Source organism: Bolinopsis microptera, chromosome 2 (assembly GCF_026151205.1).
Source record: "Bolinopsis microptera isolate Bmic1 chromosome 2, MBARI_Bmic_1.0, whole genome shotgun sequence".
Classification (NCBI taxonomy): domain Eukaryota; kingdom Metazoa; phylum Ctenophora; class Tentaculata; order Lobata; family Bolinopsidae; genus Bolinopsis; species Bolinopsis microptera.
The window spans coordinates 1,767,704-1,787,520 of record NC_087073.1 but is presented as its reverse complement, the minus strand read 5'-3'; the positions used below and the strand labels follow the sequence as shown (position 1 = coordinate 1,787,520).

The following is a 19,817-nucleotide window of genomic DNA, read 5'->3' as shown; positions in this document are numbered from 1 at the left end:
CAGTATATTACACTAAATCCGCAGGTTTTCTCTTAATTTTTTATGTCAAAACCTGCCTAATTAACTAGTGATCCTGCATCAACAGCGCAGGTATTTGTTATTTGGCAGGTTTTCTATTAACTTGGCAGGATTTGCTATAAAATTATCAATCCTTTCCGGATGGATTACGGCAGTGGATAAAGTTAAATCGGCAGGTTTTCCATTAACTTGCAGGATTTTTTATAAAATTATCAATCCTTGCCGGATAGATTACGGCAGTGATAAAGTTAAATCGGCAGGTTTTCCATTAACTTTGGCAGGATTTGTTATAAAATTATCAATCCATGCCAAATAGATTATTATAATGGCTATATCTTATTATGGCATCGTTAAATTTATAAATTGGCAGGTTTTCTTTTATCTTTCTTTTAAGTTCTTAAAGTTATTTGGAATTTTGCTTATTTGGCACCAAAACTAAAAAGTCAATAAAACCGAGTTGATTAGCGCAGTCAAGAAATTGGCCGGAGTTGATAAAAAGCTGACAACCATGGCACTGAATCTCCAAATGAGAGGGTATAGTACGCTATATACTTATATAGTACGGTACCGCAACTATTGACCCCCCTCCCCCCCCCCCCCCCCCTCCGACAAATGACCCCCCTGATGCAATCTACCCCCGACAATTGACCCCCCCATGTAATTTACACTGGGGTCAATTCAGGGTTAGGGTAAGGGTTAGGGTAAGGGTTAGGGTTAGGGTCAGGGTTAGGGTCAGGGTTAGGGTCAGGGTTAGGGTCAGGGGTAGGGTCAGGGTTAGGGTCAGGGTTAGGGTCAGGGTTAGGGTCAGGGTTAGGGTCAGGGTTAGGGGTTAGGGTCAGGGTTAGGGTCAGGGTCAGGGTCAGGGTTAGGGTTAGGGTTAGGGTTAGGGTTAGGGTTAGGGTTAGGGTTAGGGTTAGGGTCAGGGGTCAGGGTTAGGGGTCAGGGTTAGGGTTACTGGGTAACACGACTCCTGTCAGCGACATCTGTCCGACAGCGACATCTGTCCGACTCAGGGTACCAGAAAAAACGACATTTGTCCGAAATTGTGATCTGATTTCAATACAACACATTTCCAATTAGAGACGTGATCTGAACTGTTAATTTGCATACGTAACATTGCCAATTTGAGATATGATCTGAGCCATAGTGTACTACTAGTTTATTTTCGACCTAGGCAGGCAGGCATGAAGCAACTGCGTTGTGAATGGCGAGCTCGTAGTCCATGAGAATGTATTGTGGTTGGTAGCCCCAAGGGCCTCAGAAGCCCAGGTGTCTATCTCCTCGAACTGTTGCGGTAGAGGGTCGTCGATTTTCCAGGAATGAGTCCTTAGAAGAGGGGAGGTGCCAGCCGTCAGGGAAGAGTCCGTGGACTGTGAAGAGCTGATGGAAGAGATTAGGTGCGGATTTGAAGGTACCGTTGGGCGTTGACAGGGAAATTGCTCCGGGGCCCCCAAAAATTAAGGATTTTGGGGTTCTTAGGAGCCCCCAAAAAAAGGGGGAATGAACAAACGGTCTGTTGGGTTCCCAAACCGAGTCCCAGAGCATCTTTGGGACGGGTTTTTCGGGGAGAGAGGATTTTTATTTTGGGGCAGGAAGGTAGCTTTTCCCCAGATCCCCCTGGGTCTGTTTGCTCCCAGATCGGGGTTCTGTTTACTGAAATTTGGGTTGCCTTTGGGGATTGGGGTTTAATGATCCCCAAAACGGTTTTGGCTATACCAAATATGTCCCTTCAGGTAGGTTTTGTCCGGGGGGTTTTGTGGACGACAGCTTGTTTAGTGTAGGGGCTAGCACAACCCGGTCCTTAAATTTTTGTCAACACGTATCGTGGATCAATTAAGGGATAAAATTTTCAGCTTTTCGAAAAAGGGGGGAAGAAAAACGCCCAACAAAAATTCCCCCGGGAGTTTGTGAAATACAAATTTGGAAACCCAAAAAAATTAAAAAGATCTAAAATTTTCGGACAGAGGGCCCCAAAAAACGACCCCCTGTCCGCCCAGCAAAATTTTGTCCAAAACCCCCCAAATTGGGCTGTGGGGAACAGAGGGTCGCGCCCCGGGGAACGATTCCCCCCCAATCGGGTTACGGGTTGGGGGTTAGTAAAAATAAATTTATTTTTTTTTGGGAAAATTGTGGGGGGGGGGGGGGGGGGGGGGGGGGGGGGGGGTCCAAATTTTAAAAGAAATTAATCACTTGCACCGTTTAGGTTTCCACGTGGTTTTTTAAAGCTTAAATACTTAACTGTCCTGTCAGATAAAGAAAAATTCACTATCACCTCTTTTTTTTTAAATTAAAGGGTTTATTTAAAGAAAGCATCGTTTTCATTTTAAAAACAGTCACCCCCCAAATTTTAGCAGTTTTTACATCTATTTTTACAGTCTACACCCCTTCAATAATGGGTTTAATATTTTTGGGGCCGGTAGAGGGTCCGCAGTAAGCCCCTTTACAGAATTCCCATTCCCCTTAGAAATGCTGTTTCATTGTACAACTACAAAAAAAGGTAAAAGATATACATCCTTCACCCAAAAAAATGGTTTTTCCGCTTTTCCCCTTTAATTACAAATTTTTCCGCCCTAAAATTTTCCCAATTAAAGTGATCTTTTTAAAAATTGGGGAAAATAGAAATTTAATTTTGATTTTTATGGGGTTTAAACCTCCCCACTTAAAACCCAATGTGGGAGGTAAAACCTAAAATTTTTATGGGACGGGGCTTTTTTCCAATTCGGAATACAAATTTTCGATTAAGGTCCAACTTTTATAGTGCCCCTTTTTTTAAACGGTGGAAAAAAATTTTTCCGATCAAATTTCTCTTTTAATTTTTGAAAAAAACCCTGCTATTTAAACATTATTTAATTGGGTAATTGAAGATTTTTTTAAAATTTACTTCATTCACTAAACCCTTAAAAATGTGAACAATAACGGGTAGAGGGCACTGAAAACTAAAAAAGTGCTTTTCCCTCATTTACTTAAAACAAAAGCAATTAATTTAAAAAGGGAAAAATTAAAAACCCTGAATTAAGCAAAAAAGGAAAATTTTTCCAAATTTATGGGGGTTTTTTTATAAAATTTTTTAAAATCAAAATTAAATCTTTGCCCCCCGTTTTTGGAAACCCAGTGGAAATTTGCAGTGGCAAAACTTTCCAAAGAGGCCGCCAGCTGCAACACCCCCCCCCCCCACCCTTTTTTCCGCAATGGGCGGGGGGTTTTCCCCGGAGTGTCGGGGGGTCGTTTCGCCATTGACAGTGACTGCATTTTAAAAAAAGTAAAAAAAAATGAGCCGGATTGGTAGGCAGGTTTCATTTCGTACTTCTTTTACTTTGCAAAAAAACCAAAGGGGTCTCGTTCCTACCCCCCTTTTAACCTATTAAAAAGGGGGTTTACATCGACATTTACGGGTTTTTCCCCCAATGTAAACATCAAATTATCCAAAAAACCCCCTGCCAATATTAGGGTTTTAAAAAAACCCCACAATTTTGTTTAAAAAATTTATAAAACTTACGAAGGTTTTGGGTTTTAAAACCCGGAAAGCATTGGGATTTTTATATTTAACGGAAAACCTCCCAAAAATAAAAGGGAAAACCTTTGCCGAGAGTGGGGGGAAAGGGGGAGGCAGGGTTTTGTTTTAAATTTTTGCAGGCTTTTCTATAAACAACAACTCGATTAAAAAATTAATTGAAAAAAAATTTCTCGGGCACAAATTTTACGATAAATTGGGCCCAGGTTTTGGGTTTTTTAATTTTTTGGCAGGAAATTTTTTAAGATTCAAATTGATTTTTCACCCTTAATTTTTAAAAACCTCCCCAAATTGGGGGGGGGGCAGGTGGAAAAGGGGGGGAAAGGGGGGCCCTTTAAAACACGATGGTAGCTTTTTTGGCAGGATCTAAAGGGGACAATGCCCAATTTTGTTTTGGGGGGGGAAAGTAGTTTTTTTCAGTTTTTTTCCCTTTTTTTTACACTTTTAAAATGCACCAAATTTCAAATTTTTTGGCCCGGAAAAAGGGTTTCCTTGACTGTTGTCTTTTGCGGAACCCTTAATGCTTTTTTAAAATAGAATTTACCCCAACAATATCCCCCCTTTTTCCCCCCCAAAACTATATCCCCATTTTTCCCCCATCATTTTTTCCCCCCCCCCCAACTATACGCCCCCCCCCCCCCACTATTTTCCCCCCCCAACAATTTTCCCCCACCCCCAACTATATCTCCCCCCCCCCAAAAACAATTTTCCCCCCCACCCAACCATCCCCCCCAATTATTCCCCCCCCCAAATTTCTCCCCCCCCCCCCCCCCCCTATTTTTTCCCCCCCTCCCCCCCATCCCCCCCCCCCCCCCAAACTTTACCCCCCCTCCCCCCCCCCAAAATATTTTCCCCTTCCCCTCCCCCAACAATCTCCCCCCCCCCGGGGGCCCCCCCCAGTTGACAACCCCCAAAATTTCTTCCCCCCCCCCAATAAAGCCCCCCCCCTTAACAAATCCCCCCCCCAAACTTATTCCCCCCCCCCCCAATTTTAAAAAACCTCCCCTCCCCCCCCCCAACTATTTTTTCCTTCTCCCCCCCCCAAAATTTTTTTTAGTCCCCCCCCTTTTTCCCCCCCCCCCCCCAAAACTATTTTTCCCCCCCCCCCCCCCCCAAAAAATTCCCCCCCCCCCCCCCCCCCCCCCCCCCCCCCCCCCCCCCCCCCCCCCCCCCCCCCCCCCCCCCCCCCCCCCCCCCCCAAACCTCATTCCCCCCCCCCCCCCAACCCCCCCCCCCCCCCCCCCCCCCCCCCCCCCCCCACACCCCCCCCCCCCCCCCCCCCCCCCCCCACACCAAAACCCACCCCCACCCCCCCCCCCCCCCCCCCCCCCCCCCCCCCCCCCCCACACCCCCCCCCCCCCCCCCCCCCCAACACCACCCCCCCACCCCCCCACCACCACCCCCCCCCCCCACCCATCCACCCCCCCCCCAACCCCCCCCCCCCCCCCCCAACCCCCCCCCCCCCCCCCACCCCCCCACCCACCCCCCCCCCCCCCACCCCCCCCCACCCCCACCCCCACACCCCCCCCCCCCCCCCCCCCCCCCCCCACAACCCCCCACCCCCCCCCACCCCCCCCCCACCCCCCCCCCCCCCACCCAGCCCCCCCCCCCCCCCCCCACCCCCCCCCCCCACCCCCCCCCCCCCACCCCACCCCCCACCCCCCCCCCCCCCCCCCCCCCCCCCCCCCCCCCCCCCCCCCCCCCCCCCCACCCCCCCAAATTACCTCCCCCCCCCCAAACCCTATATCTCCCCCCCCCAAACCTCCCCCCCCCAAAAACAAAATTTTCCCCCCCCCCCCCAAACTATATCCTTCCCCCCCCCCCCCTTTCCCCCCCCCCCAAATTCTCCCCTCCCCCAACCCCCCCCATTCCCCCCCCCCCCAAACCCTATATCTTCCCCTTCCCCCCCCCCCCCCAACCCAAAATATTTTACCCCCCCCACCCCCCCCAATATATCCCCCCCCCCCTTTTCCCCCCCTTTTCCCCCCTGGGGACCTCCCCTACCTCCCCAAAGCCCAAAAGCTTTTTCCGGGAAAACCGGCTTGTTCCCATGTATTTGGGGGGTTTGGTTCCTTGGGGGTACCGGCCCAAAAGCGCTACCACACCCAAAACTTCCAGAAAAGGGGGACTTCGGGCCCACTTTTTAAAGCCACCAGCCCCCCGGGTAAGGTTTTTAGCCTTACCTTAAAAGAAATTGGGCCCCTAGGGAAAACACAACCAAATTCCCAAAAAATGTAAGGGTTTTAGACTTAACCTTATAGGGCTACCATATTTAAGTATTTTTTAAAGTATATTAAAGTAATTTTAAAGTATATTAAATAAAAATATCCCCGGCCCTAAAATGGGGAAAAAAAACCCTACTTTTTAAAATATATTTAAAAAGGGTAAAACCCCCCCCCCCCCCCCCTCCCCCCCCCCCCCCCCCCCCCCCCCCCCATAACTCGGGGCTGGTTTTTTTACCCCAAAAGAAGCCAAAAAGCTGGAAAAAGCACCGTCTTTTGGTTAAAGGTTTAAATTCATTTAAAAGTACCCTACAAAATAAGAAATCGGTCCCGGGCTATCAACCCCAGTTTTACGTGTACCTGAACAGTGTTACCATAGTTACAATAAACGGGTACCAAAACATGTTACCATAAGTTAAAAAACAGTGAAAACCTAAACCCAGTTTTTTCCAAGTTAAAATGCAGTGTACCTGAACAGTTTTTCCCTTTTGTTAAAATTTACACGTCCCTTTGACATTTTAAACCAAAATGGGGTTAAAATACAGTGTACCTGACAATGTTCCCCAAGTCCCTTTTAAGGGGGTTTTACCTAAACTTTTTTTAAACATGGGGTTTCCCAAACAGGGGGACCAGAATGTTTACCAAAATTTTCCCAATACAGTTGGGAATTTTAAACCATAGTTACAATTACAGTTGGGGCCACCTGTTACCATATTTTTTTTACAGTGTACCAACATTTTTACCGTTACAATACGGTTTACCTAAAAAGGGGTTAAAAATATTTTCAATACAGGAAACCTGAACATTTTTTCCATATTTACAAAACAGTTTTCCTAAACGGGTTTTTCCCATATTTTTACAAAAACAGGGTTCCTGAACAGGGGTTTACCATAATTTAAAATAAAGTGTCCCTAAACAGTTTTCCCCAATTTTTTACAATCCCAGTGACCTAAAACGTGTTCCCATAGTTACAAACAGTGACCGGGAACATTGGGTTCCCCTTTTAGTTAAAATACAGTGTACCTAAACCAGGGGTTTTTAAGTTACAATACAGTGTACCTGAACAGTGTTACCATAGTTACAATACAGTGTACCTGAACAGTGTTACCATAGTTACAATACAGTGTACCTGAACAGTGTTACCATAGTTACAATACAGTGTACCTGAACAGTGTTACCATAGTTACAATACAGTGTACCTGAACAGTGTTACCATAGTTACAATACAGTGTAACCTAACATGTTTACCATAGTTACAATACAGTGTACCTGAACAGTGTTACCAAAGTACAATACCAGTGTAGCCTGAAACATGTTACCATAGTTACAAATACAGTTAGGCACCTGTTACCATAGTTACAATACAGTTAGGCACCTGTTACCATAGTTACAATACAGTTAGGCACCTGTTACCATAGTTACAATACAGTTAGGCACCTGTTACCATAGTTACAATACAGTTAGGCACCTGTTACCATAGTTACAATACAGTTAGGCACCTATTACCATAGTTACAATACAGTTAGGCACATGTTACCATAGTTACAATACAGTTAGGCACCTGTTGGAGATAACGTTTCGAAGGGTCTTCTTCCTCAGTATTGCTACAACAGTGCCCACGTTCAGTAGCACTCCCGGCACGAACAGTATCTGACGAGTAGAGACGTTACAAGCAGCTCACTCAAAGGAAACATAGAGGTTACCCGGAATAACGTACGTCAGATTTACTGATCTCTACTTCAACAGCAGAGAAGAGCAAACCCCCCCCCCCCCGGCCCCCACTATTGTAACTCACCCCCCCCCCCCCCCCCCCGGCCCCCACTATTGTAACTAACCCCCCCCCCCCCCCCCGGCCCCCACTATTGTAACTCACCCCCCCCCCCCCCCCCCCCCCCACCCCCGGCCCCCACCCCACATCCAGAAACACGCCATCTTGCCAGGCAGCCTGGGAGGAAATTTTTTTTTGGGAGGAAAAACGGGAGAAAAAGAGGAAATTTTTGAGAAGTTACTCCTAAATTTCGAAATTTTTTTTTGGAATGAAGACAAATTAATTGAGGAAATTTTTGAAGAAACTTTTTCGATTGTATAAAAATCAAAGAGGAACATCCTGTCAGTTTTGGAACACAGTGAAATATTCTGATTGGAGAATGCAGATTGCTGTTGTGAAGTTATCAAATTTACGTGAGTACTTGATTCTTTTCAATCCCAGTTTATTGCTGTCCTACAAATTTCTTTAATGCCAAATGCCGTCTAAAACACCCTATTTCGCAAAAAATTTCCGGGGGGCTGCGCCCCCTAGCCCCTGCCAAGGGGCTTCGCCCCTGGACCCCGCTGGGGGCTGCACCCCCAGACCCCTGCCACAGCTTCGCTCGCTGCGCAGCTGGATTGGACACGTCGACTCGCTTCGCTCGCCGACAGCCCCCTCCCCAAACTTGCGAGCGGGCCACAGAATTTAGAAAAAATGTATCTGTGAGGAAATATAAAACTTTCTGGATGTGGGGCCCCCACTATTGTAATTTACCCCCCCCCCCCCCCCCCCCCCCGGCCCCCACTATTGTAACTCACCACCCCCCCCCCCCCCCCCCCCCCCGGCCCCCACTATTGTAACTTACCCACCAGAAGAGGTTGATGCCCACAATTTCCCCGTCTGATAAAGTAATTTGGGACTGTTCCTCCTGATACACCTGGCAACTCCTCTGTTCGGGAGGTAATGTAGTCCAGATAGCGTTATAGTAGCTGTCATTCATCACACCTGTTGTAGTTGTAAGTGAAGTGGAATACCCCCCCCCCCCCCCCCCTCCAGGATATATTCGTGCCGCACGTAGCACTCAACAGCCAAGGTATTATTGTATTATAGTGTCCATCATTCATCACACCTGTGAGTGTGTAACAATAACCACCCTCAACAACCAGATACACACTTATTCTCAATTGTGGTGTGACCTCCCCCCTCCCCCTCAAATGTGGTGTGACACCCCTCCCCCCCATTGTGGTGTGACCTCCCTCCCCCCCCATTGTGATGTGACCCCCCGGCCCCCATGGCCATTGTGATGTGACCCCCCTCCTCCCAATTGTGATGTGACCTCCCCTCCATTGTGGTGTGACCCCCTACCCCCATTGTGATGTGACCCCCCCCCCCCCCCCCCCCCCAATTGTGATGTGACCCCCCCTCCTCCCAATTGTGGTGTGACCCCCCTCCTCCCAATTGTGGTGTGACCCCCCCCCCCCCTATTGTGGTGTGACCTCCCTCCCCCCATTGCGATGTGACCCCCTCCCCCCCAATTGTGGTGTGACCCCCCTTCCCCCAATTGTGGTGTGACCCCCCTCCCCCATTATCACAGCATATATTTAACCTGGTTCTGCGCTCGTGTTGTTGTAGGGCCACTTTGACGTGCCGTTTGTTGTCATGGTTACGTTTGGTTACGTTTGTTGCTGCGACATTCCTCCACAAGTCAGTATGAAACCACTGCTACACTGCTACATCAAATAGTACACGAGTATAGCTGGATTAGCTTATCTGCAATTAATGAAAAATCCTATTTAGAAGAAAACTAGGAAACTATCACAAATGTTGTATAAATACTAGACTGAGACTGGCGAGTAAAAAACCAATTTGCATTTTATCTGTTGACTGATGAACAAAATGTCCATTTCAACATAGGTTGACCACACCTCAGACTTCAGAGCGCACATTAAATCTAGTTTATCAGAGAACTGTATATATAGTCCCACCTGTGAGCCTGTATAAAGAAACTAAGACTGCAAATAAACACCTGCAAACAAATAATAAAATAATAATAATAAGTAAACAAATTCCTTTACACCACTCAGCTGAATACCCTCAAAACACTTTCTATTTATTTTAGTCAACTTTTGTAATTAGGTTAAATATTTGTAATTAGGTTAAATATTCTGCAAATTTGTACCAAATGTCCGCAGTAATTCCGTAAATATTGCTCTTGTTTGTTTGGTCACATTATATATTAGGTGGTGTAATTATCGGAGTAATTGAAGGGTGACGTTAAAACCAATAAAGTAATTCAGAGATACAGCTGTCCAGCTATTACTCGCTACCTATGTTGGAAGAGGGGGGATGGCTGTTTGGTCATAGTAAAATAACTGTTGCCCCCCCCCCCCCCATCCCCCCTCACAAGTACTGCATATCCGGCCTGTGAGCTACAAGTGTTAGTAATGACTAATTGAAGTGAGCACCGTAAGTTATCTTGGATGGTAATAGGAACTACCGGCGAGGGAGATGTTATTATCAATTAACTAATTACTGTGAACCGCTGCAATGTCTACAAAAATGACTTGCCGTCTATTTTCAACATGACTTAACCGCCGCGCAATTCAATTGTTCACCTAATATTTTACTGTGAATATAATAGGTCAATAAAACGCCGTGAAGCTAGTGAAACAGTTACTGTTAGTTTATAATCCGTTTTTAGTTTGAATAGAAATAAAACAAAAATGGTTAAATTCAAATCGGTAAATAAATACAGAAATAAAGATCTTACAAAACGTTTTCGAATTCTATCATAAAGTGATCAACAACAAAATTAGATTGGGTGAAAACGATCTTATCTTTCGTTACCTAAACTATAATCTAGATCTACATGCTCAACTGGAAAGAGTATTACCAGTCACAACTAATAATAATAATCTAACGGATTGGTTGAAAGTGCTTAAATCTCCTTAAGTAAATAACTCAAATACAGTGTACCTGAACAGCGTTACCATAGTTACACTACTAGTTACCATAGTTATAATACTAGTTACTATAGTTACAATAACAAAGGTATCCTACCGCACCTTATGGCATGTTACAATCGAAAGGAAGATTATCCTGGGGACATCCTTGGTCAGCAACATTCTGCATCCACTCACATGCGTCATCAGGACACGAAGTGTCCGCTCCCTGACCATCTGTTGACATGCCCAGCTTCAGTGCACAGTTGATCCTGTCTGCCTGTTCCAAAGCGCACTTCTGTTGAGGGGTAGGGGTGGCTCCGTCACAGTTCAGCTCGCTGCAAGCTCCTTCAGCTCCTATTCCGCAAGCAGTCCATGCTTGATCGAAGACTGCAGGAGGTCGGGACTGTGTGCAGCTGCCTGATGGCTCACATGCTGGAGCTTCAGTCTCCACCACGCACTTTCCTTTCGTTTTACCTACCTGCCAGTTCTTCCTCCTTCCAGAATTGCTGTCGAAACACAGCCCCATGTTAGCGCGCCCCTTCTGGAAATCACCAGTACTCGCATCACTCAGCAGCTTGATATGACCAGACATCAGACCATCGTAGAAAGCGACGAAGTATGGACACGTCACTTGAAGGTGGAACTCCGCGAATACCACTGAGCAGCCAGACTCACCCAACTCCTGCGCAACTCCTTCTTCCATCGCCACCTTGGTGTTATAAGGATCTTGAGTAACCACGATCCAGCCTCTCTGAATCTCAAAGATATACCTGCCAAGGTAGAATGTGACCGACATGAGAGCCGTCTTTCCGTCAATCTCGTCAAATGTTCCGTAAATAAACCAAGGGTTATAGTAGTCTCCACCAGGCATGAAATCAGCCGCCAGAACGTGAGTGCAGGAGAGATCGTAGAAGTGGGCCCTGCTGTTGAAGTCTTCCAGGACTCCGCCAGGGAGAAGACTGCAGACATGGCGGGGTTCCATTATTTCCAGGTTGTCTGCTCCAGCTGTACTAGTTACATATGGTTGAGTGGTAGGTTTTACTGGACACCTCACTCTGTATTCGTTGACGACAGCCTCTTCCTCGTTCATGCAGTGCATCACAGTTGCCACGTACTTTCCGCACGTTTCTTCGCTGAAAGTGAACTCGTAGTTCTCTGTACCCCTTAAGTATGTTGGTAGCCCATTCTCCGGGTAGAACACCCAACTGATATGCACCATTGGCACACCATCTGAAATAAGACCGGCTGATAAGTTGACAGTATCCCCGGTTTCAGCGTCAATGTCTTGGTCTATTTGGCGAATTACAGGATCCACTTTATTTGGGCAGAATCCACTGTTGAGGACCTCTCGTTCCTTTCCGTCGATGCACGTCTGCTCCTCCATAGCGCACTCGTGCCAGAATACCTCGCAGGTGCTGCTGCAGAGAACATTGAAGACCATTGGACACTTATAATCACACGTGCACTCCACAGTTCCTGTTTCGTAGTCCGGCTCGCACTTCTTATGCTCCCCGCACTCGTTGTCCTCGCAGAGGTCCTTTATCACCACTTCACACTCCTTTGTGGACCATCTTCCTAGATGGTGCACCACGCAGGTGTAGAATCCGTCGTGGACTCCTTTTGTGGCGTCCTGGTACTCCTTGATTAGAATAGTCGTTTCGGGTTCGGAGCTTAGCGCGTTATTCACAGCCTGCAGCGAAGCCTCGTCTGGGACGGAATTTTGGGGAGTGATTATCTGCGGAATTCCTAGATTAGCTGGAATATTTAACATGGACAATCAACAGTGATATCATTATTAGTGATATATTCATAAATTGTCAATCAGCCTAAAACTTGAAATATCGAGAGAAATAAACATGAAAATGGAAGGCTTGAGTGAGACTGAATATTTAAACACAGAAAACACATACCCTAGAAGACAATGCTGAGTCGGATCTGCAATCCATCTCGAAGTCGTCGCCTGGTTTGACGTACTGTATCGTACAGAGGTCGATGTCACCGTACATACCAGCCTGCCCATTTACCGCCAGCAGAACGAAGGACAGGGTGATGAAGAAAAGTGCTCTCATGATGACAAATCAGTGCAAATTAAAAGTTGTAAATTCAGAAGTGCTGAAAGCCTCTAGATCATCAGACTACTAGCCTGCGCCTTTTTGATTGATTGATCTGATAAAAATATCTGCATCATCCTCCACAGTGCAGATTTAGATCATGGAACAACAAATTGACACAGAGTGATCACTGTAATTTGCCCTCTTTACCTATTTCATGTCTGCTAGGAGGGCAATGAACGATTCATGACTCAATTATTGACCGGAACCCTAAGTAAAGTTAAAGATATTGCCGCCTAGTTGTATAGCCCGGTGCACACTTCGTGGAAAATCTCCCTGCAACGAGTGCTGATTGAGTTAGGTACTAGCGCCTCTGTTTTAATACTTGTATCCGGACGTGGGCAACGAGATAACCCAGTTAGGGTTTATATTATTATCAGGGCAACGAGATAACCCAGTTAGGGTTTATATTATTATCAGGGCAAGCCCGTTCTCCAAACCGACAATGCCTGAATGGATTTTGGAAATCCCCATAATAAATTGGCCAGGTAGCGCAGTTGGTTAGAACGCCAGCTTTGCAATCGTGAGGTTGCGGGTTCAAATCCCACTGTCTGCCTGGTCGTGGGCTGAGCGTCGTTGACGTTCAGCTAAGGATCCTGAGTGGTCTATGCAGCCCCCCGGTCTACTCAGCCGAATACTCGAGAAATCGGGTGTGAGGGTTAAATGAGGAGCTGCACATTGTAGCAAAGTCTCGGGCGAAGAAAATATGGTACACACTACCTTAACCGTCACTGGCTAAAAACAAATCCTTCGGCTTCTTGTAATTGGCTGGTTGCACTTGTGTAACAATATGGCTGTTGGAATACTCCGAAGTAAAATAAGTGTCTTGATTAAAAAAGTCCCCCAAAATGCCCCAAAATTATTCTAAATATTCATTGTGGCAACAGTTTATGTTTACACAAACCAGTTTCAGTCTATTGTTCAGTGCATGTTTTAGTTGAAATTGTAGTCTGCCTAGATTATGAATTAGACCAGTACAGAAACACCACATTTTCAGACTCAACAGGCAAATTTCTGAATTATTGCTCTGCTTATGAGTTATAACTCATAAGCAGAGCAATAATTCAGAAATTTGCTTACTAAATTATTAGTAATACTTACTAAATTAGTAATAATTGCTAAATTAGTAATACTTACTAAATTATTATATTCCCCTTTATATACTCATGGATCTGTTAACATTCCCGTCTAAAACACTCGGAAACAAATTCGGCCTGGGTAGAAATTGTAACTATGGTGCAGTTTTATTTTGCGCAATCCACTAATATGCTTTTTTTTGCGCTTTTTCGACTTTAAAATAAACATTTGGCTTCTAATAAGTCATTAGAGTTAAAAGCCAAACATTTTCACATTGAGTTGGGTAGAGCATAATGTCAAAGTTCTCAGTCATTAGTCATCCGATTTTTGAGTTGGTAGGCCTGTGGCGACTACAGCACTTTAAATCGAAATAACTCGGTTTCTGATTGGAGTTAGGAGCAGTGAATATTCAGAATGATCGTATTGAGTGGGGTAGAGCCTAGTTTCAAAGAACTCAGACATCAGGTTGTCAATTTATTAAGCCTTAGACATCAGAATGTTTAGTTATGAAGCCAAAACCTATTTTTATGCTCTTGCGTGTAGCGATTACAGCACTTTTTATTATTATTAAAGCAAGCTTCTAGTTTCGGGATAGCCTGTGGCAGGCAACGCCCGATACTAATGCTTCTACAGACCTACACAAGTGCAAGTAAGTAGGTAAATATTTCATGCTAGGCATGTAGCACCCATTACGGTAACCATCCATCGAAGTTTTTGCTTTTCGCTACATACTACATTGCACAGCTCCCCATCACACACGATTTCTCGAGCATTTGGCTGGGTGGACCGGGAGGCTGCATAGATCATTCAGGATCCTTAGCTGAACGTCGACGACCCTCACCCCACGACCAGGCAGCACTTAAAATCACAATAACTTGAAGGAGCTTAAATTGGGCTGTTCAGAATTATCATTTTGAGTGTGGTTAAAGTTAGGGTTAGAGTATGGTTTCAGACGTCGTCAGACATAAGGTTGTCGAGTTTGCCGTGCACTTTGGGAAAAGAAAAGTAGTATGGGAAATTTGGGTTTTTATTTGAGTCAAAAATAAGATCCTACGGTTTCTCTCATCACCATACTCATTACTCATGATACTAGTTACTACCCCCTTAAGGAACCGTTCACATTTAACGCCAGCAACTGAGGTAGGGTCGTCTCATGTTGCCAGTTGCTGACAAAGGATGTGAGGAGGGGAACGGGTAACAATTGCCAAAAACTTGCTGTCGTAATACTTGAAACTTGTGAACGCTCCCTTTTTCTGATGATGATGATGAAAGCAAGCCTGTGGCAGGCAACGCCCGATTCTAATGCTTCTGCCTTCTACAGACCTACACAAGTGCAAGTAAGTAGGTAAATATTTCATGCTAGGCATGTGGCACCCATTACGGTAACCATCCATTGAGTTTTTAATTTTTCGCTGTACTGTATTGCACAGCTCCCCATTTAACCCTCACACACGATTTCTCGAGCATTCGGCTGGGTGGACCGGGAGGCTGCATAGATTCTATGGAATCCTTAGCAGAACGTCGACGACGCTCACCCCACGACAAGGTAGACAGCGGGTTTCGAACTCGCAACCTTACGATTAAAAAGCTGGTACTCTAACCAACTGCGCTACCTGGCCGTTATAAAACATGATATAAAATGATTCTAAACATTTCGATGCTCAAGTTTTAGTAATTAAACCAATGATTGATCCGAGAAGAAACATATTGCAATAGGTATGGTAACTGGTAATTTATACAGGAGCGTTAAAATAGGGTTTGGCTAATTAACCTAACAACCAGATGTCTGAGGAAACCATGCTTTACCCAACTAATAGTCTGGATTTTGGACATCTAGTTGCCCAAGTTTAGCACCTAAGTCCTAACTATAATCAGAAGTGGAATTATTTAGATTTTCTCTAATATCGCTACAGGCGAAAGCGTAAAAGTAAGTTTTGGTCTAATAACTCGACAGCCTGATGTCTGAGGACTTTGAAACTAGGCTCTACCCCACTGAATACGATATTACTAACCACACTTAGAACCGGAAAATGCTGATTGGTTGGCCAAATTAGGGCCGGAAAAAGGACGATGAGGTATTCTCTTTTCGCCTCAGCTTTGGAGAGATAAACCAATAGGCGAAAAACTTTGACCCGGAAGAAATTGGGTCTATCTTGTTTATTTGTCGATGTAGAATCTTATAGGTTATATATCTGCTATCAAAAGGAAGTGTTTTCCCACCCAACTCTGCAGCTTGTTAGGACAGTATCCATTATCTGGATACTGCCCTTGTTTTATCTTTTTTTTCAATTTCTTTTTCGTGTGATGTTGCCTAGCATGAAAATGAAAACTGCAAAATTATGTTCGTTCGGTGTTTACATGAATACACCGTAAAAATAAGAAATTATTGAATTGATATAATGATACATTTCTATTCAGCAAGAAGATTGAATTTCAAACAAAATAATAAATTAGTCCATTAGCCCAAAAAAAATAAATTATTCCATTAGAGACAACCCCCTTACGAGGGGCTTTCAATCAATTAGTAAACAAATACTGATAGTTGGATAATACATCCGTTTATAAAGTTATCAACGACAAAATTTTAATATCGACTAAAATGTAAGATAACAACCAGGAAAGGTATAGTTTAATAGGGTTTCTACTCGATTACTCTTCTAAGCAATCGAAGGGAAGATTTTTCTGGGGACATCCTTGGTCAGCAACATTCTGCATCCACTCACATGCGTCATCAGGACACGAGGTATCCGCTCCCTGGCCATCTGTTGACATGCCCAGCTTCAGTGCACAGTTGATCCTGTCTGCCTGTTCCAAAGCGCACTTCTGTTGAGGGGTAGGGGTGGCTCCGTCACAGTTCAGCTCGCTGCAAGCTCCTTCAGCTCCTACTCCGCAAGCAGTCCATGCTTGATCGAAGACTGCAGGAGGTCGGGACTGTGTGCAGCTGCCTGATGCCTCACAGGCTGGAGCTTCTGTATCCACGTGGCACTCCCCATTCATCTCACCTACCTGCCAGTTAGATCTCCAGCCAGAGTCGCCGTCGAAACATAGCCCCATGTTAGCAAGACTCTTCTGGAAATCACCAGTACTCGCATCACTCAGCAGCTTGATATGACCAGACATCAGACCATCGTAGAAAGCGAGGAAGTAAGGACACGTCACTTGAAGGTGGAACTCCGCGAATACCACTGAGCAGCCAGACTCACCCAACTCCTGCTCAACTCCTTCTTCCATCGCCATCTTGGATCCTTCTTGCGAGATCACCACCCAGCCTCTCTGAACCTCAAAGATATTCCTGCCGATGTAGAATGTCATAGACATCAGAGCTGTCTTTCCGTCTATCACGTCAAAAGTTCCGTAAATGAACCAAGGGTTGGAGTAGTCTCCGCCAGGTATAGCGTCAGCTGCGAGGATGTGGGTGCAGGAGAGATCGTAGAAGTGGGCCCTGCTGTTGAAGTCTTCCAGGACTCCGCCAGGGAGAAGACTGCAGACATGGCGGGGTTCCATTATTTCCAGGTTGTCCGCTCCGGCTGTACTAGTTACATATGGTTGAGTGGTAGGTTTTATTGCACACCTCACTCTGTATTCGTTGACGACAGCCTCTTCCTCGTTCATGCAGTGCATCACAGTTGCCACGTACTTTCCGCACGTTTCTTCGCTGTAAGTGAACTCGTAGTTCTCCTCACCCCTTAAGTACGTTGGCAGTCCATTCTCCGGATAGAACACCCAACTGATATGCGCCATTGGCACACCATCTGTAATAAGACCGGCTGATAAGTTGACAATATCCTCGCTTTCTGCGTCAATGTCTTCGTTGATTTGGCGAATTACAGGCTCCACTTTATTTGGGCAGAATCCACTGTTGAGGACCTCTCGTTCCTTTCCGTCGATGCACGTCTGCTCCTCCATAGCGCACTCGTGCCAGAATACCTCGCAGGTGCTGCTGCAGAGAACATTAAAGGTCATTGGACACTTATAATCACACGTGCACTCCACAGTTCCTGTTTCGTAGTCCGGCTCGCACTTCTTATGCTCCCCGCACTCGTTGTCCTCGCAGAGGTCCTTTATCACAACTTCACACTCCTGTACGGACCATCTTCCTGGATGGTGCACTACGCAGGTGTAGAATCCGTCGTGGACTCCTTTTGTGGCGTCCTGGTACTCCTTGATAACTATAGTCGTTTCGGGTTCGGAGCTTAGCGCATTATTCAGAGCCTGCAACGAAGCCTCGTCTGGGACGGAATCTTGGGGAGTGATTATCTGCGGAATTCCTAGATTAGCTGGAATATTTAACATGGAAAATCAACAGTGACATCATTTTCAGCGATATATTCATAAATTTCAATCAGCCTAAAACTTGAAATATGAGAGAAATAAACATGAAAATGGAAGGCTTGAGACTGAATATTTAAACACAGAAAACACATACCCTAGAAGACAATGCTGAGTCGGATCTGCAATCTATCTGGAAGTCTTCGCCTGGTTTGACGTACTTTATTGTACAGAGGTCGATGTCACCGTACCTACTAGACTGCCCATTTACCGCCAGCAGAACGAAGGACAGGGTGATAAAGAAAAGTGCTCTCATGATGACAAATCAGTGCAAATTAAAAGTTGTAAATTCAGAAGTGCTGAAAGCCTCTAGATCATCAGACTACTAGCCTTGTGATTGATTGATCCGATAAAAATATCTGCATCATCCTCCACAGTGCAGATAAATGCTGAAGTGCTGCAAACTTCCGGCCGATTTGCAGAGAGTCCTTCAGAGCATGGAACAATATATGAAAAGTGAGTATTTAATATAATTTGCTGCTTCCTGTCTACCTGTTCCAGAAAAAGCTGATTGGTTTAAAGGATTAAGAACAGTTCTTGAGGATCATTTATTTGTCAAATTCATAGTTAAACTGATCGGGGATCTCACTGGGTGAAGTACATACCCTTAGACCCTTAGACTGGGTGAACTCCCCTTGGAATACAGACCCTTAGTCTAGTGGCTAGAGAGTGGGTATCATTATTGAGTTAGTTGATTAGTCCACAGTAGCAGGATATAGGCTAATGTAACATGTCATCTCGTTTACAATATATACACAGGAAGCAGGGTGGTATAAGGAACTGTAGTTCAGATCACTGGTAAAAGCTACTCCATCGACCGCGCCTCTTTTTCCATCGTCCACGTGAAGAGACAAAAGCAAACGGCGCGGAGAAAAACTTTTGCTCGAAAGGTCGGGTGTATGGGTCCCGTGTATCTTATTTCTAAATGTAGAATAAACAGTTTTATGAAGGAGCAATCTTGCCAGCACTGTGAAAACAGTTTTGCTCCTAATGGTCAGTAATGTAAATATTTGCTATGAAAAAATATTTTCCTACCAAACTTGGATCTGGATTTATAATTTGTTAAACTTTCATCCATATTGTGTGCTGTTGACTAGTAAAATGAAGATTAAAAAACAAACATTATATATAATATTATAAAGGAGCATTATATATAATATATGTACGTTGTACTGTGCACATGGATAAAACGGGATAAAACGTAACGAGGATAAAATGTTATCAAAATGTAAAGCATGTACTGATAGTGATAGTCATCCTTCATCTGAAAGATGATTGGAAATATCCTTATATTTAAGATTGTCAAAATAACTGTAGTGATTCAATTTAATAAAGTCATTATATTTAATCAGTTCGCATCTTCCTGCCTTATTATGTCACCTACTGTAACATTACCTTATATGGTAATGTTACTATGGTAACTACTGAACAAGATACGCGCCCGAACCAATCCTAAACGAACAACCCAAAACTAAAATTCTGGGGCAAGAGGTCTTTAGGTGAGACGACAGCTACATTCCTTATTCAGTTTATTCATGCTAACACAATCCACCTCTAAAAGTCTTTCATCTTTAATTTTGCTAAGTATTTGAGAGAGGTTCAGAGACAGACGAAGGGAAGGTTCTTCTGGGGACAACCCCTGGAAACAACATCCTTATACCAATCACAAGGCTCCTCCGGACAGGCTACATCAACTCCAGCCACACTGCCCCCCATCTTCAGGTTACAGTTCACTCGGTTAGCTTGCTCCAAGGCACACTTCTGGGCTGGTGTGGGAGTGGATCCGTCACAGTTCAGCTCGCTGCAAGCGCTCTCTGCCCCCATCCCACAGACTGTCCACTCACTGTCATCAATAGC

The 19,817-nt window shown here is 45.2% G+C and overlaps 4 protein-coding genes across 5 annotated transcripts in view; 2 read left to right on the top strand and 2 right to left on the bottom strand.

Moving 5' to 3' along the window:
* Nucleotides 1-19,817, top strand: part of LOC134811567 (protein CIP2A homolog) — a 65,420-nt gene that overhangs the window by 37,165 nt on the left and 8,438 nt on the right. The window lies entirely within an intron of this gene.
* Nucleotides 1,402-9,499, top strand: LOC134811950 (basic proline-rich protein-like). Its single transcript, XM_063819118.1, is given in 7 exon segments — nucleotides 1,402-1,429; nucleotides 4,587-5,517; nucleotides 5,919-5,965; nucleotides 7,508-7,666; nucleotides 8,272-8,351; nucleotides 8,533-8,591; nucleotides 9,436-9,499. Coding segments are annotated over 7 exon segments (1,368 nt in total).
* LOC134826408 (uncharacterized) lies at nucleotides 10,227-12,583 on the bottom strand. Its single transcript, XM_063838765.1, has 3 exons — nucleotides 12,354-12,583; nucleotides 10,540-12,178; nucleotides 10,227-10,458 (listed from the first exon to the last, which is right to left on the bottom strand). The coding sequence occupies exons 1-2, from the start codon at nucleotides 12,510-12,512 to the stop codon at nucleotides 10,565-10,567; spliced, it is 1,773 nt and encodes a 590-aa protein (XP_063694835.1). The 5' UTR covers nucleotides 12,513-12,583; the 3' UTR covers nucleotides 10,227-10,458; nucleotides 10,540-10,564.
* Nucleotides 15,956-18,422, bottom strand: LOC134811256 (uncharacterized). Its single transcript, XM_063818029.1, has 2 exons — nucleotides 18,058-18,422; nucleotides 15,956-17,888 (listed from the first exon to the last, which is right to left on the bottom strand). Exons 1-2 carry the CDS (start codon nucleotides 18,214-18,216, stop codon nucleotides 16,281-16,283), a joined length of 1,767 nt encoding a protein of 588 aa, XP_063674099.1. The 5' UTR covers nucleotides 18,217-18,422; the 3' UTR covers nucleotides 15,956-16,280.

Bases quoted from the DNA above. Each gene is read 5' to 3' on its own strand.
- LOC134826408 (XM_063838765.1), bottom strand. From the start codon at position 12,512: ATGAGAGCACTTTTCTTCATCACCCTGTCCTTCGTTCTGCTGGCGGTA. The intron at 12,179-12,353 runs GTATGTGTTTTC...GGAATTCCGCAG, and splicing joins ACTCAGCATTGTCTTCTAGG to ATAATCACTCCCCAAAATTC.
- LOC134811256 (XM_063818029.1), bottom strand. From the start codon at position 18,216: ATGAGAGCACTTTTCTTTATCACCCTGTCCTTCGTTCTGCTGGCGGTA. The intron at 17,889-18,057 runs GTATGTGTTTTC...GGAATTCCGCAG, and splicing joins ACTCAGCATTGTCTTCTAGG to ATAATCACTCCCCAAGATTC.